Source organism: Callospermophilus lateralis, chromosome 8 (assembly GCF_048772815.1).
Source record: "Callospermophilus lateralis isolate mCalLat2 chromosome 8, mCalLat2.hap1, whole genome shotgun sequence".
Lineage (NCBI taxonomy): Eukaryota > Metazoa > Chordata > Mammalia > Rodentia > Sciuridae > Callospermophilus > Callospermophilus lateralis.
In genome coordinates this window covers 37,367,121-37,394,930 of record NC_135312.1, presented here as the reverse complement: position 1 = coordinate 37,394,930, position 27,810 = coordinate 37,367,121, and the positions used below count along the sequence as shown (strand labels likewise).

Genomic DNA, 27,810 nt, shown 5'->3' with positions numbered 1-27,810 from the left:
AAAGATAATCAGGCATGATGAAATGGGATTGGTCAGGCAGAATGAGTCAGAAACTGAACATGTTCTGGATGGTTGGCACTTTTAGCAGATATAGTGCCTTTGGTATTCAGTCCTTTGGATGTCCTCTGTAGCTGTGGTGGATGAGTGGACACAGTTCTACTTTAGAGCTGTGGACACTGTGGACATGTAGACACAGTTCTTCTTTAAACACTTGCTCAGTGTGTGGGTTGTTTTGTTTCCCCCATCTCAGGCTATTCTCTTTGGAAACTAATTCAGCCAGTTAATGTCCCGTAAGGCAGCATTCCATCACAGGGAATTGGTAGACTGATGTCTCAACCTTCTGTTTATTAGGGATGGGGCTGGGGTAGTCCATGGGGTTTCTTACATGATTCTTCAGAGGGCTCCCTATGGTATTGAGCTGCTGTGGCCCTTAGTAGTAATCAGCTCAATAATATACTGTTTATTGGCATGTCTTTCCAATCTTGTTCACTGACTCCTGCGTCTTAAGATCTTAATGACTGCTTAGGGGAAACCCAAATTAAGAAGTTGGATTTTTGTAATGCTGTTGCCAGCTTATTCCATATGCTATGTGTCTACTTATTTTAACAGTTGTAAAATGTTATAAGGAAAGGGGAAGTGATTTTTTTTCATATATATCAGTGTTGTCTGCTGTAAAAATTAATTCAGTATTATTTCTTAAGCCTCTCATTATATATATTCTCAGTTTTTACTCACTTAATTTTAGAATTTAGCTGTTATGTGCTAGACTAATATGTTTTATATTAAAAAAAGCCATATATATTATACATATGTAGTTTTAGGATTTCATTATAATAATATTTATAATTGGAAATAACCTAAAAGTCCAAGAACAAGAATTTGGTTAAATAAATTATGGTACATGAATCTATGGGACATACTGTAAAATTTTGAATTTCATGTTGTTTACACATTTTTGATAAGTGTAAAATGTTTATACTGTGTTTAAAAAAGACTATAAAAATTACATGAGTTAGTACCAGTATGACTTTGTTTTTAAGGATAATACACATACGTATTTGTACAGGTACACATGATTCGATATTATCTAGAATGTTAGCTATAGTTATTTCTAGGTAATTGAATCTGGGTAGTTAATAATATTTTTCTTTACGTTGTTCTATACCTAAGTACAATTTTATTAAGGACATTTCTATTAATTTAGTGTGATGCTCTTTTTAAAGTATTATGGAATTAATAATTAAATTAATTTCCAACACTTTTGTCTTAGGTTTGGAGCTGTTCAGGATGTTTCTGTATATTTCACATGCCCTGTATCCAAAAGTGGGCTAAAGACAGCCAGTTTCTTGTATCTTCTTTGACAGATGATGATTTTGGCAAGAAAGATTATCCTTGGCCTTGGTAACTTTTTCTAATTAGTTGGATTTGAAGTTGTGAATGAAAATTGTACATCATTTGTTGATTTATTGGCAGTTTCAGTGTCCATGTTTGGCCTTCAGCCATTTAGTTTATGAATATATGGAACCTTGGAAATGACTTTTTTTTTTTTTTCCTTCAATTTGTGTAACTTCTAGTTTTTTTCAGTTACTTTTAAATCATGTTTATTTCAGTAACTCATGAATTATTCAATTTATTTTTTCTATCAGAACAACTTCTTAATTATGCTTTAAAGGAACTTTCACTTTGGGACTGAAAATCATTCTTGATTTTGTATAGCTCTTGGAATTCCATTGTCATCACATTAACAAGGTTATCATCTTATTTTGATTGTTAGACTTCCCAATTTTATCCTTGAAATTATAGTTGTATATTAATTTTTCTATGTTCATTCTATTGTGCCTATTATTGACTAGTATTTAATATTTAACTTTTGTCATATTTTGAGAAAGAGTTGTGGAGTAGAAATTCTATCTCTCTGCTAAATAAGGACAGTAAAAAATTTAACCATAGTGGCAACCCAAAGGTGTAGTTCAATGTCAAGGTAGTGAAACAGAAGCTCAGGGGCTCTGTGTATTCACATTTTTTAGCTAATTTGTTGTTTATAACTTTGTGTTCTTTTTCTTAACATAAGCCCCCAAACTGTATAAGATTCAAGCCTTACAATACCTCCATTAGACCTCTCTTTATTATAATGAGTACTGGTGCGTTTGTAAAATTGTGGTGGTGTGGTTTTAAAAAATATTTATGCATACAGGTTCCTTTGTAAAAATTCTCAGCAATCAGTGAGAGATTTTTATTTGTCCACTACCAAAGAGGGGATTGGAGTGTGTTGAAAGAAAAGGATGATTTCGGGTTTTTCTTACTGCTACATGATTTAGTCAGGATTTGAAACTTGGAATTCTCAATTTCTGAATTCTATGCTTTTTTTCAGTTTTCTAACTGAGTTCTGTCTTATGGTATTGCTTTTAGAGATATTGTTTTCAAAGCCTATATTTATTTTGCTGTTGTATGTTATTTACCTTTGGTACAGATATTGTAGTGTTCCATAGGTGTAGAATTAAAGCAGATATTCTGATTTCTTAGTGTTAGAAATTTAAATCTCACATGTACTTTTGCTTGTCCTTAACTCTTCTGATTTCTATTTTAAGTAGTCTTTGTGCCATAGAAGAGGAAAGTATCAGTTAAGAGGAAAAGGAACAGCTACTCCTAAATCTAAAAGAAAAACAAAAATTTAATTGAGAGGGCAATATCCTTTACATTCTGTATTTCACAACTTATTTTTAACTCATACATTTGCAAATATTGTCCTCTCTCAAATAGTTTTATCTTATTGATGATGGGGAGTATGAATGCATGGTGAGTTGCCTGTTAGCACCTCCATATCTAAGTTTATTAAAAGTATACATCCCCCTTTTTGATGAATGCATGGTGAGTTGCCTGTTAGCACCTCCATATCTAAGTTTATTAAAAGTATACATCCCCCTTTATGATAGCTGAAAGGAATCGTAGACATTTTTTTTTTTTTGTAAAGAAAAATTTAACTTTTCAACAAAATGCCAATTACAACAGATGAGTCATAGTATTTTATTTTTGATTGTTGGTTACAGGAACATATCTCAGTTACTTTGAAAATATGTGGTGTTTATTTGGAAAAAGAAAATGTTTTTGTGACAATAAAGACATTATATTTGATACAGAAGGAATTTAAGTTATAATATAAAACTTGTTTTGGTATAGTGTTCTAACTATACTCATTTGTCTGGGAGATCATAAGGCTTAGGATATCTTTTGGCAGTAATCTATGATGATATACAAGTGGATTTTTGATAGAGCTGAAGATCAAAACTTCTAGTATCAAAACTTATTTTAATGTTGTAGGTTACTAATCTTTCTGCTTTAGCAGAGAATGTGAGATGGTATTTGAACTTTTCCTTGACTTAGCACATTGGATATTTACCTATTTTGACTTAGATGTTGAGAATTACAAAATTCTTTGTTTCTTCTCAATTTTTTACCCTTTAATTCTGGAGTTTAGTCAAGTTTCTTGTTATTGTTTTGCCCACCCATAACCCAACTATTTTTCTGTTTACCATTGCTAGTATATATTATTTATTTGTAAATCATATAACCAAACTTTTTAAAAACTGAACTTCATAAAAATCTGCGTGAATCTGGGCAGTGGCGTGTACCTGTAATCCCAGCAGCACGGGAGGTTGAGATGGGAGGATCACAAGTTGAAAGCCAGCCTCAGCCTCTGCCAGGCACGAAACAACTCAGGGAGACCCTGTCCCTAAATAAAATACGAAATAGGGCTGGGGATGTGGATCAGTGGTTTGAGTGTCCCTGAGTTCAGGTCCCAGTACCCATCCCGCCCCCCCCCCCCAAAAAAAATCTGAGTGATTACCTCAAGAATTAAAGTTTAAGTGGTTAAAAGGAAGCTAATATTGCTTACTTTTTGAAACTGTATTCTGGATATATATGTTTAATACATAGCAACTAGCCACAGGTTAATATTTAAATTAAAAAAAATTAAAAGATAAAGAAATTCTGATTCTTCCTCAATTGTATGTATTAGCCAAATCTCGAGTGCCATATGTGGCTAGTTGGTACTGTATTGGTACAGATCTAAGACAGTTCTGTCATCTCAGGAAATCATTGTACAGAGCTGTGCTAGATAGTTAAATAGATTTTAGTAAGAGAGCTTGTTTTTTTTTTTTTTTTTTTACTAATATAAAAACAGAGCTTAAGGTTCCTTAACCTAAAACTAATTGAACAGTATCATTTGTTACTAAATATGTTTATATTCTTATCTCTTATGTTTAAGATGAAATAAATTTTAATTATTTTGTTCTTTTTTGTAGTCCAAAATGTAGGTTTGAATACAAAAGGTCAGAAACGCCTAGTAGGTATTATTGCTATTGTGGAAAAGTAGAAGATCCACCTTTAGATCCGTGGCTTGTGCCTCATTCATGTGGCCAAGTATGTGAGAGAGAATTTAAACCTCCTTGTGGTCATAAGTGTTTACTCCTCTGTCATCCAGGTGAGTTCCATATTACATTTTTAGTTGTCTCTGAGTGGTTATTATGTTGAGGCCAAAAAAAAGGTGAAAGTTTACTTGAGAACTTAAGAACATATTGGAAGGTAATGCCTTTTTAAACTGTTGATAAAAGTTCTAGAAATTACTAAAAGATATAGAAATTGAAAGTTTTAATTTTCAACTTATGATTTTTTTTCCCCTACTTTCTTTGGATTGTAGGTCCCTGTCCTCCTTGTCCAAAGATGGTTACAACTACTTGTTACTGTAAGAAAGCAAAGCCTATCCCTCGTAGGTGCAGCACCAAGGAATGGTCCTGTCAGCTACCATGTGGACGAAAGTTGCTTTGTGGGCAACATAAATGTGAAAATCCTTGTCATGCAGGTAAAGCACATACCTGTTACGTATTCTGACTTTACGCAAAAATCAAAGCAATCTTTGTTGCTTTTAAATTGTTTGTAAGCTAATTGATCATTCTGGTTTTAGGAAGTTGTCAACCCTGTCCAAGGGTTAGTAGACAAAAATGTGTCTGTGGCAAAAAAGTAGCTGAAAGAAGCTGTGCGAGTCCACTGTGGCACTGTGATCAAGTAAGTTTATATACATTTTGAGGGGGTGGATATTAAAGAATACAAAAAGCATAAACTAGAAAGCAAAAATTCTAATTTGATTTAGTTGAATAAAGGATAATAAAGAGTAGCAACTCAGATGAACTGCATCATGATTTAGGAAGCTAGTTTTCAATTAATATAATTTAATTACTGGGGAATTTTTTTTTTTTAATAACAGCTTTTTGTTGAATTCTGAATTTAGTACAGTTTTACTCTCTTACTTGTAAGCTTACCCTCCCCTTTCTCTCTTTCCCTTATCTTCAGCCAATACTTCCCTGCTTCTTGTTATTCCCTTTAAGGAAGTAGGATTGAATTTGTAGATTGCTCATCCAAGAATTGACATGATTGTAGTACTGTTTGGAAATCTTTGATGGATAGCTATATGAAGCTATATGTATTTTTTAATTTATTATATACTCCTCTTTGGTGTATAGGAAATAAATATGTATATACATGGATATATGGATATACACACACACATGTGTATGTATGACACCTATGTTGAACACAAAGTTTAATGTAAGGGACATAAAGAAGTAGTTTATTTATTATTAAAAGTGAATCACGTTTTGTGCAAAGTTGTTGACTTTTAAATCCTTCACTTTTGCTTATTTTAGGTATGTGGAAAAACACTGCCATGTGGTAATCATACATGTGAGCAAGTTTGCCATGTTGGTGCTTGTGGAGAATGTCCTCGATCTGGGAAAAGGTTCTGTCCATGTCAGAAATCAAGTAGGACTTTTCTTTAAGAAAATGTTTTATTGGTGCATGTTAATTATACAGAACAGTGGGTTTCATTGTGGCATATTTGTACATGTATGTAACATAATTTGATCAGTTTTATTCCCCACTACCTCCCCTTGCCTTTCCCTCCTCACTTCCCTTTATTCCCTTCTTTTACCATAATGATTTCCCTTCTATTTGCTTGTTTGGTACTGGGGATTGAACCCAGGAATGCTTAACCACTGAGCCACATCTCCAACCCTTTTTATATTTCATTTAAATACAGGTTCTCCCTGAGTTGCTTAGGGCCTTGCTGAGTTGCTGAGGCTGGCTGTAAATTTGCAATCTTCCTGTTTCAGCCTCCTGAGCCACTGGGATTACAGGTGTATATCACCATCCCCAGCTCCCTTTTGTTTTTCCCCATGGGATCCCCCCCCCCACACTTTTTTCCTTTAGCTTTCACATATGATAGAAAACATAACATATATTTATGTCTTTATATATTTTGAGTCTGGATTATTTCACTTATGATGCTATCTAGTTCTGTTTTCTTGAAAATGGCATAATTGCATCTTTTTAATGGATGAATAAAACTTCATTGTTAGGCTGGGGGTGTAGCTCAGTGCTAGAGCACTTGCCTAGCACATGTGAGGCCCTGAGTTTGATCCTCAGCACCACATAAAAATAAATACATAAATAAAGGTATTGTGTCCATCTACAACTAAAAAATATAAAAAAACAAAAACAAAAACCTTCATTGTTTATACATACCACATTTTCTTTATGCATCTTCTGTTGATGGATATCTACTCTGGTTCCATAACTTGGCTCTGGTGATTATGTTGCTATAAATATAGGAATGTGTGTATCTCTACAGTGTGGTGGTTTTACATTTTTTCGATAAATGTAGAGGAGTTGTGTAATTGAATCATATGGTAGGTCCATTTTTATTGTTTTGAGGAATCACCATACTGATTTTCATAGAGGCTATACTAATTTACGTTTCTACTAATAGTGTGTGAAGGTTCCTTTTTCCCCATATCCTTATCAGCATCTGTATTTTTTTTTAACATTTTTATTTTATTTATTTATATGTGGTGCTGAGGATCGAACCCAGGGTCTTGCATGTGCTAGGCAAGCGCTCTACCGCTGAGCCACAACCCCAGCCCAGCATCTGTATTTTTGATGCCTGCCATGCTGATTGGAGTAATCCTGTGAGGTTAAGAGCAAATTAAAAAAACAATTTCTTTGTATTGTGAAAATTCCTCATTAAAGTTCTTTGTAGTTTTACTCATTTCATTAGGTAACCATATCTGAAGTAGTTAGCACATACAAGAATTGTCATGTATCAAATTTCTTATTTTGTATTTTATTTTTTTCGGAAAAATTGAGGATGTAGATGCCATGAGCAAAACAAGATCAATTTTAAATTTCTTTTAAAAAAACATAAGCCTTAAAATTCTATGAGTTATTTTCATTAAAGGCAGTTTTTTCCCAATAACTACATGGATGAAAAATTCATAATCTGAAAAAGCTATATTATTCTTTAGAGCACTTTGTTAGTGCTTAATAGCAATGTATTATATTAACATTGACATTTTGTCTGCTTTTAGAGTTTTCTTTGCCTTGTACAGAAGATGTACCAACTTGTGGAGATAGTTGTGACAAAGTCCTGGAATGTGGAATCCACAGATGTTCACAGCGTTGTCACCGAGGTCCTTGTGAAACATGTAGACAAGTTAGTTATGTCCTGTAATAATTCCTTTTGGAGCGACATATTATAATATGTCAAATGAGATTGTCTATGATTCTTTTCCATTATTTACTTTTATATACATCTATGTAGTGATGTATATGAGTTTAATGTCCTAATATTTATAGTAAGAAATGAGAGTATGCTAGCAATCAAATCTAAAAATTGCCTTTTGTTTTTGTGTTATAAAAGTTCTTATTTTATATTCCAATGTGAGTTTATCTGTTCTCAGAAGATAGTTGAAGCAGTGATGAATTAGGCCTACTGATGATGGAAGAAAATTAATGCCTAGATTTAAGTCTTAACTATATATATCATTTTGGTTTTGACTGTACTACCAGGCCAACAAGTTAGCTGACTAGGTAGTTCAGTTTTCTTGCTCTACTGAGAAAAGATGTGTAGATGTTATGGTTATAGCTAGATATAAGTGATTTTAATGTGTGGCATATTTTAAAATATTTATTATCATTTCTACTAAATTTAATGAATTCTTAAGTTGTTTTTGGAACAGAATGAGATAAACAGATATTTTGGGAGAGACAACTTTGGTTTGGGTAAAGTCTTGCATATACGTTTGTTATTTAAGATTTTTGTCCATGTTTTAGTAATTATGGAAATTGTAATGTGGGAAAAAAAGGATATTAACAAAAGTCAGTTTTAATACCATGTCTTTGTTCCAGGAAGTGGAAAAGCATTGTCGCTGTGGAAAGCATACAAAACGAATGCCCTGCCATAAACCTTATATATGTGAAACTAAATGTGTCAAGATGCGAGACTGTCAAAAGCATCAGTGTAGGAGAAAGGTATGCTTAATAAGTTTGGAAAACTGATTAAAAATTGTCTTGAATTTTTCCTTTTTGGGGCCATGATAAACAGTCTTCCTGACTTGTTCCTTAAATGTTCAGACATACTGTTTTCTGTATAAAATATTAATAAATATTCTAAGTTAATTTTAGTTGTTTTTTTAAATGAGAAAGCTGTCAGTTTTTTAAAAGAGTCTTTTTTGTCTTGTACCACAGTCCTCTCAGTTTGGTTCATAGGCTCTTTCTGTTCCCTAACTTTAAAATATCATTAACAGTGTTAAAGTGATAGTTGATTTGGTGGTAGAGACCTAACTTCTATGGTTCAAATCTTCTTGAGTCTGGATTCCTTTTTTCATTATGAAATATCTTTTTTATCTCTGGTAAGTTTCCTTATCCTTGGTTTTTTTTTTTTTTTTTTTTGGTGTGTATGTGTGTGGTGCTGGGGATTGAATCCAGGGAATTTTTTTTTTGGTGGTGCTAGGGACTGAACCCAGGTCCTTGTGCCTGCGAGTTCTGCCAACTAAGCTGTATCCGCAGCCCCTTATTCTTAAATTGTTTGAAATAAATGATGATTTCAGCTTTGTTTTTCTTAGTGTTAGCATAGTACATATTTTTTCATTCTCTTAAAGTACATTTCTTTTGGATTTTATTTTATCCAAGTTAACACTCATTTGATTTTGATATAAACTATTTACTTTTAATATGATCTTTTTGTTATTGTTGGATTTGAATCTTGTTATTCTGGTAGAGCACTTGCCTTAGCAAGGCCAAGGGCCTGGGTTCGATACCCGGAATCACAAAAAAAAAAGTTAAATAAATGAATCTTCTATTTTGCTGTTTATTTTCTATTTGCCCATTCATTCCTTTCCTTTTTTTTTTTGTCTTCTTTTTTGATTGAATGTTATTTTTTAGTGATTCCATTTTTATCTACTGTTTTTATTAGCTATAACTAGTTTTCTTTCTTCGAAGTGTTGCTTTTGGCCTTATATTCTTTAAGACCTTTACAATAGTGTGTTTTATGACACTTTTCCTGACTTAAAGTGTATGATTCTTACAGTTTTTTCTACTCATATGTTTTATAATCCCCCAATATATTGTTTTCATTTTTGCTTTAAAAGGATTTGAAAAAAATAAGATTTTTTAATCTTTTTTTGGTACTTTTTTTTGTGTGTGGATTCAAGTTTCCATCTGGTTTCATTTCTTTCTATCTAAAGGATTTCCTTTAACATTTCTTTTGGTGCTGGTAATGAATATTTTCAACTTTGTATGTCTGAAAGTATCTTTTTTGCCTTTGCGAATTCTAGTTTGACATTTTGTTCTGCCCATACTTAAAAGATGGTACTTTACTGTCTTCTAGTTTGCATATTTTTTCCTACAAGGAGCTGTGATTCTTACCTTTATTCCTCTGTACATAATGTATTTCTCTCTGTCTCTCTTGTTTGTTTAGGATTTTTTTATCATCAGTTTTTAGCAATTATTTTTTGGTGTTCTTTGGCATAATGTTTTGTATTTCTTCAGCCTTATTTTCTTTGAGGAACTTGGATTCATACACTTACAGTTTTCCTCAAATTTTTGATCTTTACTAGATATTTTTTCTGTTTTCCCTTTTCTACCCTCTTCAGGCACTTTGATGATTTATCTGTTACATGTAGTACCACAACTCACTAATGCTGTAATTATTTATTAGCCTTTTTTAATATCTGTATTTTATTTTATATAGTTTATATAATTTTGCCTTTACATTCACCATTTTCTTCTGTGTTATTTAATCTGCTTTTTATTCATCCTGTGTTTTTTCTTTTCAGACGTGTATTTTCATCTCTAAAGGTTGAGCTTGGGTCTTTTTTATATCTCCTATGCTGCTTTGCATGCTTACATTTTTCTTTATCTTCTTTAATATATGACTAGACTATATCCATAATACCTACTTTAGTATGGAGGTAGGAAAGACAGAATGAGATGCACATCATTACCCTACATGTATGAAAACACATACGCATACTAAATAAATAACACCTACTTTGTTGTCTTTGTCTACTAATTGTTATCAATTCTCATTTCTGGGTCAATTTTTTTTCCTTCCTGTGTCTCTTGGGTTATATGTTCCTGCTAAGGTTGGCCTGCTTGAGAATTTTTAAAATTGTTTTTTAAATGTTGCAAACTTTACATTTTTGGGGGGTGCTGGTTTTTTTTTTTTTTTTTTTTTAACATTCCTTTAAGTATTTATAATATTTATTCCAGGACAAAGTTAAGTTCCTTAGAAACCTCTTGAACTTTTTTAGACCCGATAGAGTTAGATGTGACTAGAGCATTCCTTTGTCTAGGGCTAATTTGGCCCCACTACTGAGGCAATAACTCTTCTTAAATATTATACTCAGTGCCTGTGTATTGGGAGGTACTCCCTCTCTGGCCATAGGAACACAAACTATTCCTAGCTCTGTGCAACCTCTGGAAATTGTTTTCCTTTCCTTCCAGTGCTTTTTTTTTTTTTTTTTTTTTTTTGCAGGTTTTGGGTAGAGTCTTCTCACACCTGTACAGGTCACTATTCAGGCAAAGATTCAGCGGCCTCTTCTGGATATTTCCAGAACTTTCTCTGTACACTTACCTCCTCACCACAAATTCTAGCCCCACTGGCCTCCTTGAATTATGATATTTTTTGTTTTATTTTTTTGTTTAACTTGGTGAATCTACCAGGTTTTGCTTGCAATCTTCCTTTTTGTATAGCAGCTTAAAGACCTCCAAGTCAAGAGATGTTGTAATTATAGGATTCACCTTGTTTGTTTCCCTTCCCTTAGGGATTGCTATTCTGTACTGCATGATTAATGTCAAAAAACTGTGACTTCATATCTTTTGTCTGATTTTTCTAGTTGTTTGAGATGGAGGGAAATCTGATGAATGTTACTCTGTGATGTTTGGAATTTAAGTGTCAGTAGTTTTATTCAAGTCAGAGAATACTATTGCCACTTGGAAAGTGATAGGTACATAGCATTATTCAGTATATACTATCTAATTGAATGCTCAGTTTTGACTTTTAATTGCTTTTCAGTAAGGTGCATTGTTTGGAGCTATTTTTTATATGCTTTTGAAACTTGTTCTTTTATGAGTTATAATCCTAAATATCTTTAATACTCTTGTAATATGTGTTTTCTTTCCAAAGTTTGAGTATGTGAAAAGTCAAGAGAGAGGTTAGAAAGGCAAGGTAGATGTTAAGTAGTTGCCTACTCTTTGTGAATGAAAATTAGGACAGGTGGTAGCTATAGTTCTCACAAATTAGAAATCACAAAGAATGATAGCCTATCTACTTCTTTTCATTAGTTGGTTTCTGGTCTCATGGTTTGGAAATAATTGCCGAACTGATCTATACAAGTTTTATTTTAATGAATATTAAAAAATATTAAAAACTAGTTGCCCAAATTGACTGTGGCATGTAAGTAGATCCATTCTTTTGGGTAATGTTGTCAGTATCTGTATAGAAAAGTAAATGAAATCTGATGAAAGTATTTTAAATCATCGAAAAATTAACTGAAGGGCAAGGAAATTCAGCTTGATATTATTAGAGTAGGTCATTATCTGTTCAAACTTGTAAATTCTTAGCAGTATATCTACTTACCAGAGGAATGTTGATACTCTTGAATATTTTCATTCAAGAGTGAATGGAATATCAAGAATGAAGAGAAATATCTTTGCTTTCTGTAAGTTCTGTAAATAACTAGTAATGACATTCGTATCATGCATGGATTTTCAAATTATCTATTCTCAATATATTGCTTTCTCTTTAGTGTTGCCCTGGAAACTGTCCACCTTGTGATCAAAACTGTGGACGGACTTTAGGATGTAGAAACCATAAGTGTCCGTCTGTCTGCCACAGAGGTAAAATTAAACAATAGTCATAATTATAATGTTTGTATTTACTTAGTGCTGTAAGTTGATAGCATTCATATTCACTATCTTATTTGGTCTTCCTAACAACCTTGAGAAGTACGTAGGAAAGGACAGTAGACAGTATGCCTGTTTTATCAACAGTGTGATTGGTGCTAAAAGGGATTCAGAGACTTATTCAGGGAAACATCTAGTATAGCAATATAGCCAAGATTTGAACCCAAGCCTCCTGAATATAAGTTTTGTTCTTTCTGTAAAACTGTGGTTTTTTTCCCCTCCCTTAACCTTCCTCACACAAATTTAAAAAAAAAAATTTTTTTAGTTTTTTTAGTTTTTTTTTTAGCTAGGCAAGTGCACTACCGCTCAGCCTCAGCCCTGCCCCCATACATTTTTTTTCTCAAATTAGTTAAGATGTTAATAGACTTTTTTTGGGTTTGATTCTGGATTTAATTAATTTATATGAAATTAAATCTAGTAAGGGATTGACCAGTTCTCAAACATTTTAGTCTGAGGAGCCCTTTATTCTTTTTGGGACCCTAAGGAACTTTTGTTAATGTGGGTTTTGCCCATTTACATTTATTGTATTTGAAGTTAAAATATAATACTATCTATTATTTTAAAATTGCAATAATAAACCTGTTAGAACATATAACATTTTGTGAAAAATAACCATTTTCTGAATAAATAGTGAGAATGCTATTCTTTCACATTCTTGCAAATATCCTGAATGTCTTGCTTAATAGAGGGCAACTGTGTTTACATAATCTGTTTCTGCATTTAATCTTTTGTGATATGGCTTGTTGCTAGCTTTTGGACAATTCTGCTCTGTGTATGTGAGATCTTGCAGATTCTCTGAATGGATCCTTAGAGTACTGTGAGAATAAATTCCTAATTTATTATAATAACATTTTTGAGCATCCACTAAATATCAGGTATTGGGATTATATGGGTGAACAGAATTGACAGTCTCTGCTCCTGTGGAACTTAACTTTTGACTCTTCCCTTCTTGGTCAAATTCAGTTAATAGAGCTATTAAACATAGTAGACAAGTATTAAAAGAAAAAGTAAAACTAAAATCATGATGCTGGGAATGGTGCGTACTATTTTACATTTACATTTATAAATATGTTATTGTTTATCAAGGAGAGGACTCTGAAAAGATGACATTTGACCTAAAAGAAGTAAGGGCTCAAGACATGGAAATGGGAGTTGTGTAGTGTTCCCGGTCAAAAAGCAGTAACTACAGAGTAGAATGCTCAAAGGGACATATGGCAGGACATGAGGTCAAAGAGATCATGAGTTAAAGGACTGTTAAAAAAAGGAGAATATGAATAGGACTCTATAGACCATTGTGAGAAAAAACACTGGGCATGTAAGCTTGACTAGGTCTATGACCACTGAAGTGTTGAGTCAGTAGTTTAAAATTTTTTTCATCAGGAAAACACCAGGCCTAGTTGATTTTTACACATTATTTTAACAACTTAATATTTATTATGTATATAAGTTCAATTTCCTCATAAGCTGCTTGAAAGTATATGTTAAAAAACCCCACACATCCAACTTATATTTTATCTTACAAAGAAAGTAAGAGAAAATTACATGTCACTTTGAGGAAATATTAATGGTTAATCTGTCATAACCAAGTTGGACTTATTTCAATAATATAGTGCTGGTTTAACATTAGTAAATGTAATAGTGTGATTTACTATATTAACTCATCTAGGTCAGTGTCTGAAATATGGTTGATAAATCTAACATCCATATATGACAAAAATTTAAATAGACATAGAAAAACATATCCTTAATCTGATGGGGTATCTGTAGAAAGTCTAGAGCAAATATCTTACTTAGCAGAGTAGTGTTGAGAACATTTCGCCTTCTCCTCACATTTTGAAACAAATCCCATAAATATTTCAGTATTCATCCTAAAAATGGATTCTTAACTTTTGTCATTAATACATTTCTTCATGTCGCCAAATATCTGGTGTTCAAATTCTTGTATCATAAGCTTCTTATTTTTTAACTCAGTTTGTGTGACTATTAAGACCTTGAAATCAACATGATGCTATTAGTTTATGAATCTCTTAAAAGTCTTTCAATCTATAATCTCTCTCCTTCACCATCCCCCTTTAATGGCTTCTTTGTTGAAGAAATTAGGTTGCTTTATTTGGTTTCTCATTCTAGATGTTACATATTGCATCCCTGTGGTGTTATTTAACATGTGTCTCTGTCCTGTATATTTCTTGTAAATTGTTAGTTAGATTTAGAAATTTGATCACGGGTTCAAGTTTTGGCAGAGCGTTTATTTTTTTAAGAAGATGTTTATTTAAAAAAATTTTAGAAGCCACTGTTGTACACTCTAACCATTTAATTCACATAAGAATTAGAATCATCATTTTATAATATTTGTCATCATTCTAGACATCTCAGGGAGAAGATGTTAACTGCATATTTGCAAGTAAATGTAAGAAAAGTTGATTTACATTTCTCTAAAGTTAAAGGTTATCTCTTGATAATTCCTCAACTACACAACTCTTGCCGATTTTGATCTGGACTGTAGTTATTCTTTGTAAGCTGCTTTTTAATTTTGAAAATACAATTTTGAAACTTTTCATTAGTATTTATTATGCTATATAGGTATCAATATAAATTCTTTTGGCCAGTAGGAAGACCATTTAAGGAAATTATTCCTTATTTTTTTTAAGACTTAATTTTTTAAAAATGATGCTATAGTTTTAATGTGGCAAAAAGGTTATGTTTGATTTTTGATAACAGATATTGATGTCAAATGCTGAGAACAGACAAATATCACTATTAGATTGAAAAGTGTAGCACCTAATCATTCTTTAGAAAAAATCAAAACTTGATTGTGTGTGTCAGGATGACTTGGTTTATGTTACCATCAATATTTCACTGGATTATATTTATCAAAACTGAAGTATAAATTAATAATTTGTATAATAGATGTTATTTTTTTCTCTCATTTTCTCATTATTGGAATCAAAATTCTTAATTTGTAGCTCATTTGTTTTATGGAACTATTTTTTAACTTTAAAAGGTATTAAACCAAGCTATTTTCTGTCATTAGTCTGTTTCTAATCAGGTTAGTTGCTGAGCAGTTTTTTACTTGTTCCTGACACTTAGCAGTTTAAGATTTTCAGTCTTTAAAGACTCCCATTCCTTCCTTATTATTTCATTTCTAATGGACTTTCTTACTGGGAAGACTAGAGTGGGAAGAAAGTCTTTAAGATGATGTCAGAGCCTCAGTGAAAATTTGAAAAGGTTTCTTTCATTTTCTTTTTGTATATTTCTACCAACTCACAGCAAACTCAATACTACTTTTTGAAATGTTTAGAAGAGAAACATATAGAATCAGAACCTAAAAAGAGGGTTTAGAATTTAGTCTTTTCATAAAGCACAAATAATTGACTGTGCTTATTAACCAACATCAGGTCATGAGAGAGAAGTTATTTTCTTGTTGGGGAATTTATCTAAAAATAACGTACTTGGATAGCAGTATGTACGTAAATAGGCCAAAAAGATTACTGTTAGTGTTAGATTTTCCAAAGATTTAAAAGCCATTTTGCTTGTTGTAATTTTTGACTGTTACGTTAAATTTGTTATTTAGAATAGAAGTTTTAGAACATTTTGAAACTTCTAAAGCTTTATTGAAGTGCCAGTGTATACATGGAAAAGTATACAAATCATAGAAGCATAGCTTGATGATGTTTTATAAGCTGAACATAACCATATAATCAGAATTCATAAGCAGAACATTACAGACATTTCCAAAACTTCTTAAATCCTTCATAACTATTATTCTGCTTTTGAACAGTAAAAATTAGCTTTTCCCATTTTCTTTATATAAATGGAATCATACTATCCTACATTACTCTTTGTATATGGCTTCTTTTGCTTAATGTTATCTATTAGTACATTCATATTGCTGTCATTTATTTCCTTGTTCTTGTAGGCTATTCCATTGTGCAAATGTGTTAAATTTATTGATTCTACCACTGATGAGCATTTGCATGATTATAAAGTAACTTCTTTTTAAATGTAAGACTTTGTTTATTTTATCTTATTTCTTTTTTGGTCAGGCAGTTGCTATCCATGCCCAGAAACTGTAGATGTAAAGTGCAATTGTGGTAATGCAAAAGTGACAGTACCTTGTGGCCGGGAACGAACCACAAGGCCACCCAAATGCAAAGAGATATGCAGGTTGGTATAAAGCTTTGCATAAACTTATATCTGATATTTTATAATTTAAATTCATATTGATTTTTAATATTATTAGTAATTTAATATAATTTTTAATATTTTAAAATATTTTAATAGTATGCTCATTCTATATGGAATCAGAAGATATATAGATAGTTGCACTTTAGATGTAATTGTCCAATGGTCAAAAGTAACAGTTTGTATTTTGTGATTTAGTCGACCACCAACATGCCATCATACAAGTCGAGAAAAGCATCGTTGTCATTTTGGTCCTTGTCCACCATGTCATCAACCTTGCCGAAAAGTTTTGGAGAAATGTGGTCACTTGTGTCCTGCTTCATGTCATGATCAAGCATTAATAAAGCAGACAGGCAGGGTAAGAGAACAGTATTATTAAATAGATGATGCGTTGCTGTGGATCATATTTTCTGGATTTTACATAGTCATTCAATAAAAAATGATGAAGTACTTTTTAGATAATAAGCACTGTGCTAGGAGCTGGGGTACAAGGAAAATAAGAGTTGGTCTCTTGTCTTATGAAGCTCATATTATAAGGGTTGGATGTGTAGCTCAGTGATAGAGCACTTCCTTTGCATGTGCAAAACTCGATTTCCCAACACTGCAAAAAAATAAAAATAAAACTCATAAACTCTTAGAAAAGGAAATAAAATAAACAAATGTTTGCAAATCAGTGTGATAGTTATGTAAAACCATGAATATAGATGAATTTGCTAGTATTTCTTCATATATTACGGTTTAGGGTTATAGATAGCCTTTAATTTCTTTAGCAATTCATTCACTTAATTCTGTCTTTATTGAGCTCTTATTATGTGTCAAGAATTCTTTTAGATGATGAGGAACAACAGTGAATAAAATAATGGAAGTTACAGTGAACTAATGAGTAGTAGAGTTTACAGTTGTGTTTCATTCTCTTTTTGGATTATCAGAAGTAAAGAAGGCTGCACTGCCTTTGTTCTACCATTTAAAAACTGGAGTCAGCCTTTGTATTTAATTGTGTGGAGGGGAACAATCTGAGTATATAAATGTAATAAAATATTTCAATAAGCAGAATTTTTTAATTACTTGAACAATTTTCAGTTTGCTTGAGCAGAGGATATATGGGAGCTATTTTCTTTGATTATTAAAAGAGTCATATGATTTAATCCTTTAAATTTTATCCTTTAAATTTAATCTTTAAATTTGTCATGTGTTTTACTCATAGCACCAACCTTCAGGTCCTTGGGAGCAGTCTTCTGAGCCAGCATTTATTCAGACTGCATTACCTTGTCCTCCATGTCAAGTTCCTATTTCTATGTAAGTATAAGAATTTTAACCTTTTTTTTTTGTTGTTATTGTTGCTTTTGTTTTTGTTATTTTAATCTCTTGACATAGACTGACAAGCTCTCCCCTTTGTCTTAGTTCATTTCATCTTTATTTCAGGTTTGGTCTCTAACCTAGTTTCTGTGTTTCTCTTCATTCTTTTTGAGTCTTCTCCCCAGCTGGAGTTTAATGTCCTTCACCTTTTCATAGCAACTTGTGCTTACAAAGCGCATCTAAGAGACTTACTGTTTGTTACTTTTCCTGATGATTCCCATGTTAGAATACAAGCTCCTTGAGGGTGAGGAAAGCTAGGTTTTTGGATAGCAGACTTTAAAGAGTGTTCAAGGAAACATTGGAAATTAAAGGAGGTAGTTTACTGGATGGACCAACGAATGACTGTATTTGAGCTCTAACAGTTGAATCGGAGGGAATAGACAATCCTGGAGTGTTTCATATTTTAAGCAGAAGCTATGGATTATAGGGAAAAAGAAGCACAGAATTCTGGAAAGCTACATAAAATTAGAAAAGGGGCTGTAGTCTACAACTAATGTTCCAAATCTAACGTTAGTATGTGTTGTCCATTGGTCTTTTAAAGAATATATTCTTATTTATTTTTAAAAGTTGTTCTCATTTTTCCTCCCACTGGGTTATAGTATATAATCCTTTTTTACATGTTATTGGATTCAGTTTGCTAGTATTTTGTTGAGAATTTTTTCACCTGAATTATTCATGTAGAATATTAGTTTGTATTTCTCTTATGATAGCTTTCTTTGGTTTTAGTATCAGAGAAATACTAACATCGTTGAATGAGTTGGGAGGTATCCTTTCTTAAGGAAGTAGTGTGAATTCTTCTTTAAACATTTGGTAGAATTCACTGGTAAAGTCATCTGGTCCTGGGCTTTTCTCTGTGGTAAGTTTTTAATTACTAATAGTTTTGCCTTTTCCAGAACATCATATACAATAGTTGAAATCCTATAGTATATAGCATTTCCAGACTGACTCCTTTCATTTAGCAGTCTGGAAATGCATTTATGGTTCCTTCATGTCTTCTCATGACTTGATAGCTCATTTCCTTTTATCACTGAGTAATATTCCACATCTGGAAGTCCTGTAGTTTGCTTATCTATTTGCCTATTGAAGGAGATTTTGGTTGCTTCCAAGATTTTTGAACCAAGAGTAAAGCTGCTGTGAACATTTATGTGCAGATTTTTGTGTGGATGTGTTTTCAGCTCGATTGGGTAAGTAGTACACCTAAGAAAGTACATCTAAGTAGGTGTACAACTGCTGGATCGCATAGCAAGCTTAGGTTTGTACAAAGCTTCCAGACTGTCTGCCAACATATCTATACCAGTCTGTATTCTCACTAGCAATGAATGGAGCTCCTGATATTCTGTATCTTTCACAACATATACACTGCTAGGGTTTTGAATTTTAGCCACTCCAATGGGTGTATAGTGGCATCTCATTTTAATTTTCAGTTCCTTAGTAGCATATAATGTTGAGCATCTTCATACACTATTTGCCATATGTAGATCTTTTGATGAGATATCTATTCTTTGTTCAGATCTTTTGCCCATTTTTTTACTTAGGATGTTTGCTTTCTTACTTATATAAGAGTTCTTGGTATATTTTGGACATAAATCCTTTACCGGGTGTATGTTTTTCAAATGGTTTCTCCCAGTCTGTGGTTTGTATTTTATTTTCCAAAGTGTTCTTTGCAGAGTAGAAGTTTTTCATGTAATAAAACCCAACTTACCTATTTTTTTTTCCCCCATGGATTATACTTTTGGTGATGTATCTAAAGAGTCATTACTAAACCCAAGGTCACCCAGATCTTATTTTAATTAGTTTGTCCATTTCACATTTAGGTCTGTGATACATTTTGAATCATCTATTTTGAAAAGTGCAAGATCTGTCTAGATTTTTTTCAAGAGGACATTCGTTTGTTCCAACACCAACTGTTTGTTGATGAGAATACCCTTTCTCCTGTTGTTTGCCATTTTTAAAAAAATCTATTTTTTTTTTTTTTTTTTTGTTCTTGTTAGGTATACATGACAATAGAATGTATTTTATTTTATTTTATTTTTGTACTGGGGATTGAACCCAGGGGTGCTCAGCCACTGGGGCACATCCCCAGCCCTTTTTCATATTTTTATTTAGAGACAGTGTCTCACTGAGATGCTTATTGCCTTGCTGTTGCTGAGGCTGACATTGAACTTATGATCTTCCTGCCTCAGCCTCCTGAGCAGCTGGGATGAGAGGAGTGTGCCCCTGTACCCAATGCAGTAGAGTGTATTTTGACATATTATACATACATGGGGTGTAACTTCTCATTCTTGTGGTTCTACATAACGTGGAGTTACATTTGTCGTGTATGTGAACATAGGAAAATTATGTCCAATTCATTCTACTGTTTTTCCTATTCCCATCTTCTCTCCCTTCCCTTTATTCTCCTTTGTCTAATCCAGTGCTATTGCTCTTTTGTCAAAAGATCAATTAAATGCAATTATGTGAGTCTGTTTCTGGTCTTCCTATGCCCTGACATTGATTTGTCTGTTCTTTCATCAATACATGCTGTCTTGATCACTGTAGCTTTATAGTAAGTCTTGAAGTCAGTGTCAGGCCTCTGATTTAGTTCTTTAATGTTGTGTTGACTATTTTGGGTCTGTTTATCTTTCCATAGAGACTTTAGAATCAGTTTGTTGATACTCAAAGTAACTTGCTGGGATTTTGATTGGAATTGTGTCAAATCTAGGTGAAATTGGAAATAAAGACTTCTTAATAATATTGAACCTTCCTATCCACGAACATGAAATATTTCTCCTCTATTTAAAACCTTTTGTTTCCTCAGCCTTTTGTAGTCTTGTATATTGTTTTTTTTTTGTGTGTGTACTAATGTATACATATATACATATATAGATTTATACATATTTCATTTTTTTGTATGTGTCAGTATTGTAATTTTAATTCAAATTTCAATTGCTCTTTACTGACTTATAGGAAAGACTTGGTCTCTGTGTATGTTAACTTTATTTCCTATAAGTTTACACAGTGACTTATCATTTCTGTGTTTGTTTTATTCTTAATAAAACAGTGGAGTTTGTATCTTTGATTTAGAAAACGCTTTCTGAAGATTTATAATGTTTTTATTTCATTTTATTTTTTCCTTGTAGGGAATGTCTTGGGAAGCATGAGGTGAGTTATAGGCATAGTTTTTTTTTTTAAATTTTTTTTAGTTGTTGATAGACCTTTATTTATTTACTTATTTTATTTATATGTGGTGCTGAGAATCAAACCCAGGGCCTCACACATTGCTAGGCAAGTGCTGTACCACTGAGCCACAACCCCAGTCCATAGGCATAATTTTTAAGTAAAGCTTGTAATCTGTACCTAATCTATACTAGAGTTATTAGAAATAACAGTCAAAATATTGTGTTTCCTTGGCATAAAGAATGCAAGCCTTTTTCTACTAATTTACAAAATATTTAATGCTTTCATTTGAGAATTTGTCTGAATATATGTACTCATTATAGATTCATCATGTTGAATTTCCATTGGAATAGAATATTTTGCTTCTTGGCAACTGTCTTTTAGGGAATTTTTTGTGATAGGTCATTTTTTAAAAAAATTATTTTTAGTTATATATGGACACGATATCTTTATTTTGTTTATCGATATATATGTGGTGTTAAGGTTTGAACCCAGCGCCTCACCTATACGAGGCAAGTGCTCTGCCACTGAGCCACAACCCTAGCCCATCATTTTGGTTTTGATAGTATAAATTATTAATGAAAACATTAATAATTAGATTTTTAATTATTAGATTTAATAATTAGATTTTTGTGAAAGTTCTCAAATGAAAGCAAAGTTATTTTGGAAACATAGGTTCTGGTGTATTTTGGTGTATGTGTGTATATTATACTAATTTCCTTTTTATTTGTTTAGGTGAGTCCCCTACCATGCCATGCTGTTGGACCCTACTCTTGTAAGAGAGTTTGTGGACGAATCTTAGCTTGTCAGAATCATACCTGTATGAAAGAATGCCACAAAGTAACTGAAGTTGAAGGCTGCGGTGACAAAAACAAGGTAGTGTCTTTAGGTTGTGTATATATTTGCCTACCATATGCTTGAAACATTCTTTATAGCAATTATACTATAAATATTATTTCATTTTGCTGTAGCTTCTTTTATCTTCATTGTCCTCATCCCTTCTCCTTCCTTTCTTTTCCTAAGACAGCTGACTTTTTAACAACTTGATGTTTATTGCTCTTCATGTTTGACCTGCTTCAGAAAAATGTGTCTTTTAATGTGAAACTCTTCATATACAGTGTTAATACACAGGTTATGATTTTATGATAAAAATATAGAATCTGTATGTCTTCTTAGTAGGTAGCAGTATCATCTTCACTCTTGCCCATATGTGTTAGTTTAGAGCATTTGCTCTCAGATATTTTCCACATCTGACACATATGGTAAATAATGTTCACAATTTTAATAAATTTCCAATCTTTTGTTGGAATATAAATAGCATTATAGATGTGTGGTATATTTATTAAAGGCATTTCACAAGCATTTGAACTTACCTATTCAGATATCTCTAAAATTTGCCATTTTATAAGGAAAAACAAATATAATTAATCAGATTTTAAATTAGAAACTTTAATTAATTAATTAATTTTTTGTGGTACTGGGGATGAATTCAGGGGCACTCGACTTCTGAGCCACATCCACAGCCCTATTTTGTATTTAGAGACAGGGTCTCACTGAGTTGCTTAGTGCCTTTTGTTGAGGCTGGTTTTGAACTCAGGATCCTCCTATTTCAAGCCTCCTGAGCCGCTGTTATTACAGGTGTGTGCCATCATGCTTGGCTTTAGAAACTTTATCTTAAAAATAATGTTTTTCCCTAGACTTTCACCATGTAGGGACTCCTAATAATATTGGTTAGTATCTTATGGAAAATAAGCCAGAAATTTTAAACCTCCCTGTATGATTAAGTAACATTAAGTTTACAGATAGTTAAAGTAATTTTGAATTATGTTATTGAAGATTTTACTTGTGTTGTAGGTAGCACTGTATATATAGGTTCTGTAATGCAAGACAACAAATACTCAGTATAATTCTTACTCATGTGCACATATGTAAATATATTGCTTATAATTTCTTTATTTTCTTCATCAAACATGCCTTGGTCCTTAAGAAAAATGTACCTATGATAAAATGAAAAAGATACTGGAATTATAAAACCAATTAACAAATGCTGATAATGACTCCAAGTTAGGGGACAGATACTTTATAGCTTTCCTTCTCCAGATTTCCAGAATATGAAATGAAAAAACTAGCTTTACCATTAGGGAATTATTGTGGATTGTTCAAGCATTATTTCCTTGGTTAAAACTTCAGTGACTCTTGGGGCTTGGGGATGTGGCTCAAGCAGTAGCGCGCTCGCCTGGCATGTGTGCGGCCCGGGTTCGATCCTCAGCACCACATACACCACAAAGATGTTGTGCCCACCCATAACTAAAAAATAAATATTAAAATTCTCTACCTCTCTCTCAAAAAAAAAAAAAAAAAAAAAAAACTTCAGTGACTCTTTTTAGTGAGCCTACATGTGGTATTTGACAATTTTGAGGTATTTTCTAATTAAGACCATCTTTCCTAAAAGATGGAACCAATATTGGAAGTAATGCAGAAAGATAGTTTAGGAAATATAGATTTTTCAGTGATTCTTTTTTGTTTCCTTTATAGCTGGAAGGAGCTCATATCAGAATTCTTGTTTTGTAGATAGGGAAACTGAAGCTTAATATTGATTGAAGCTTAATAATGACTTGTTTATGGTCATTGAACAGGAGAGTATCAAACCAGTTATTGATATCCCTGATTTCTTAACTCCTAGCCTGATATGCTCTTCTCATGTTCTTTAAATAGAAGATTATTGTAGGTATTTAGCTAAAAAGAGCAAATAAAATAGACTGTTAATTTTGATTGTGTTTGTATATTTTGTGGCTCATTGTCCTTTCTTCAGTCTTTCTCATTTCAAAAAGTCTTATTACGATTTTTTACATGTTTGCACATCATTTTTACCTTGTTGCCTAGGAATCACGCTTGACTTCTTTCTTATCTTCATTGCAAATTCTCTTTATCTTCAAAATAGAATCTGACCATTTCTTATTACCTTTAGTTTGAACTAACATCTTCATCATAACCACCTTTATCTCTTATCTCTATTTCCATAGTCTCTTTCCAACTTGCTGCTCATAGTTTTATTTTACTACATTAACCAGATTTATCTTTTTAGAAATGTATATCAAGTAACATTTCTGTGTTCACAACCTTTGGGAAGTTTTCTGTCACACTCTGATTAAAATTCAAAGGTCTTACAATGGCCCAGGAGGTTCTGTGCTGATCTAACTCCCAACTGCCTTTCTTGTCTCTCTTCTCGCTATTTCTTGAACATTCCAAGTTTGTTCTTACTTCAGAGCTTTATTTATTCCTTTTCTCTGGAATTCTGCACTCTTCTGGTTTTCTTCCTTATTTAGCTCAATTTCTATTTCAATATGAACTTTATTGGACAGGTTGCATTCTTGTTACAACCATCACTCTCTTATTGTGCTTTCTCTTTCTTTTTTTTTTTTTTTTTGTTTTTAATATTTATTTTTTAGTTTTCGGCAGACACACTTGTTTGTATGTGGTGCTGAGGATTGAACCCGGGCCGCACGCATGCCAGGCGAGCGCGCTACCGCTTGAGCCACATCTCCAGCCCCTATCTTTCTTTAGAATACTTATAAAAACAGTTTTTATGTTCTTTGCTTCTTCACTTAACTGTAACTTCCAGGGATCCCATCTGTTCCCAGTACTTGGAAAAATGCCTGGCAGTTAAATGCTGAATAAGTATTTGTAGAATGAATGAGTATACTTTTTTTTTTTTTTCAAAAAATCCCAATTTTAAACAGCAGAATGCATTAAAATTCATATTACACATAAAGAGCATAATTTTTCATATCTCTGGTTGTATATAACGTATATTCACACCATTCGTGTCTTTATACCTGTACTTAGGGTAATGATATTCATCTCATTCCACCATCTTTTTTACTCCCAAGCCGAATTAATATACTTTTTAATAATTAAAAAAATGGAAATTATTTGTAGAAGAATATTTTTATAATTTGAAAGACTTTTTCTTTTGAATCCTAAATCCCAAAAATAGATTAGAATTTTATTAATGTAAGTATAATCATGGCCGTACTTATGAATGATAATATAAATGCTTAGTCTTTAAGACTTAGTATCCATGTCTTTGGCTCTTTGATTTATTTTATCTCAAGTATAACATTTGAAAGTAAATATCCTGCAATTGAAATCTTTAATATTTGATAAAATCTGATTACTATCAGATAATTTATAGTGATTTATATTCTTAAATCACTAGAGCATGAAGAGAAGCCTTGTTAAATTACATCAAGGTATGTTTATTTGCAAATGTAATTTAGCGTTATCTAATTAATATATATTTTATGAATTCAATTAAACTTTAGTTCATTGATATGCATTTTATTAATGTGTTAACAATGTTGGTTTCTTTAGTTCATTGGTGATTGTGTTTTTGTGTGGGTGGGTGAATGAATTGGTAACATTTTATTCTAAATTTTTAAGAAGTAGTTTGCATTTTATTAGAGATACTTAATGTAGTTAATATTTTAAAGGTGATGTAGTTTGATTTAATAAGATTCATAGGCGTAAAAATCTATATGAATAATGGTCATATTGATAGTCTCACTATTCTTCATCTTGAGTATTTTTGAGGTGAATGAGAGCATGTGCTATTTTATTAACTATATTTCTAATGACTACTAAAAATATTTTTAAAATATTTTAATTAGATAGTTAACTTTTAAAATTTTAATATATAGAAATATTAGCTTCTGTTCTCAGGTGATAGATTTCCATGCAATTTTTCAGGCTGGCCCAGAATGCCTTCATTGTGAAGAAGGGTGTTCTAAATCACGGCCACCAGGTTGTCCTCATCCGTGTGTTTTGCCATGTCACCCAGGAGAATGCCCTCCTTGTGTTCAGATGCTTAGAATAAAATGTCACTGCAAGATCACAAGCCTATATGTGGAATGTCGGTAAGTGGACTAAAAATATATTCTTGTTTTACTAAAGTTCGTTGAATGGTATATTTTTATAATTTAGAACATTTTCTTTCAGAAATGTTGTTCAGTTGTGTTCCTTAAATTCTGTAGGCCTAGATTTTTCAGTAGAGACCTGGAAGGAAGAAATACGGGTTACTTCACGTTCTAGATACCTTACTGTGATTCAGCTGGGGAATTCTGCTTTATTCCATTGGAGATTTTTTAGGAAAATAGTTGTATCACTCCTATTAAAAAATTAGAAAAACATTCCTATAACTGATTGTATATGTGTCAAACTACAATTTTGTTTGATTTATGTTTACTTAGGCATAATTTTTGAATTATATATTTAAAAAGTAGACCTTTGTTTATTACAAAGTTGTTATAGCATTTATTATAACTAGGATATGATTTGTATATTTTCCTTACTTAAAAAAATGGAAAATTTTCTTGCAGATTATGTGAAGGGAAAATATTTTCTATTTAACAATGATCTAACATAATTTACCTTAGACTCTGACAGCTCTGTTTTGTACCAGTCTGTAAAGCCATCTTTTTGTTAATATATTTTACTTAAGTTTAATTTGGGACTATAACTACTCCAGATTCTTTTTAGCATAATTACATTTTGAAAAATGTTGTTAACATTGTCTGAAATTTTTGTCATACTCTAAATTCATGCTCTGTTAAATTTTAAAAGCCAATTTTTACTTTTAAGTATTGAAATTATTTTGTTGAAATTTTAAAAATAAAGCATAATTCATGGTTTTAGAAATTTTATGGTCAGTTAAAAGTCAATTTTGCATTAAGGAGAGATACAGATAAAAAAAGATTGAACACGTAGTTTTAAAATCACATTCATTTTTTTTTTTTTAATTGTATAGCTTTTTCCTCATAAAACTTTTACTCACTGGTTTCAGCATCCATTAATGATTATGGTATAAATTGGTTGTTGGTATGATAGTGCCAAATGTTAATTTTCTAGCTCCATCATCTCTTCTACATTTATTAATTGGAATTTTACTATAAGGAGTAGCTTTTCCTTTTTCCTCATTTATTAATAGTGTCATGGGATAGTGTATTCTTATTTGTTACTATCATTTTGTGTTTAAATTACTGACCCTCAAATTTTCATGGGAGCACCTTTAAATAGTCCCTATGTCCCTTTGACATTACATCAGTTTTTAATATTTTCTTACTTTTTGACAAAATAAAAATGTCTCTTTCATGGGGTTGATTTTGGAAAACTGTATTTTCTTTGGAAATTATCAGTTTCATCTTGGGTTTTCAAATTTATTTCTATAAAGGTTTTCAAAGAAATTGTATATGATTTAAATTTTTTTTACCATTTTATAATTTTTTTCTTTTGTCATTCTTAATTTGAATATTTATGCTCTTTTCCTGGGATTGAACTGAAGGCCTTGCATAGATTAGGCAAGTGCTCTACTACAGAGCTACATCCTCAGCCCCCAGGATTTTATTAATTGATTAGATTGACTTCTTTTATCTTTATCACTTTAATTTCTGTTTATATCATTAGTTTTTTCTTTTTTTTTTTTAAAAAAAACTTTTCAGTTAGGAATTTTATTTATTTTCATGCTTTAATTTTTACTTTGAACATGTTTAATGGTTGTTGATTCTCTGATCATTTTTTAATGTTTTCTATATACTTATGTTCTAATTCCATTATATTTGAAAGCCTTATATGTGGGTTCATTTTTTTTTGTCCTACAGAAGATTTGTCTTATACTAAAAGTGTGAAATAAAAATCCTATATATTTAGTGTGTTTCTGTATCTTTTTGCAACTACTATAGTTTTTGCTTTATAAAAATGGTTGATCGGTTTTATGTTGCATAGAATTCTTAACTAATAGGGCTTTTAGGATTAAAAAGTATC

At 31.9% G+C, this 27,810-nt stretch overlaps 1 protein-coding gene across 2 annotated transcripts in view; it reads left to right on the top strand.

Moving 5' to 3' along the window:
* Nfxl1 (nuclear transcription factor, X-box binding like 1) overlaps nucleotides 1-27,810 on the top strand; it is a 53,997-nt gene that overhangs the window by 8,548 nt on the left and 17,639 nt on the right. For both annotated transcript variants that reach the window (XM_076864142.2, XM_076864143.2), the window contains exons 5-18: nucleotides 1,271-1,401; nucleotides 4,302-4,480; nucleotides 4,697-4,858; nucleotides 4,961-5,061; nucleotides 5,700-5,814; nucleotides 7,419-7,543; nucleotides 8,239-8,361; nucleotides 12,141-12,231; nucleotides 16,341-16,461; nucleotides 16,678-16,837; nucleotides 17,684-17,775; nucleotides 20,955-20,976; nucleotides 21,727-21,867; nucleotides 25,741-25,907. In XM_076864142.2, the coding sequence (XP_076720257.2) occupies nucleotides 1,271-1,401; nucleotides 4,302-4,480; nucleotides 4,697-4,858; nucleotides 4,961-5,061; nucleotides 5,700-5,814; nucleotides 7,419-7,543; nucleotides 8,239-8,361; nucleotides 12,141-12,231; nucleotides 16,341-16,461; nucleotides 16,678-16,837; nucleotides 17,684-17,775; nucleotides 20,955-20,976; nucleotides 21,727-21,867; nucleotides 25,741-25,907 (1,730 nt within the window). The remainder of the gene's footprint in view (nucleotides 1-1,270; nucleotides 1,402-4,301; nucleotides 4,481-4,696; nucleotides 4,859-4,960; nucleotides 5,062-5,699; nucleotides 5,815-7,418; nucleotides 7,544-8,238; nucleotides 8,362-12,140; nucleotides 12,232-16,340; nucleotides 16,462-16,677; nucleotides 16,838-17,683; nucleotides 17,776-20,954; nucleotides 20,977-21,726; nucleotides 21,868-25,740; nucleotides 25,908-27,810) is intronic.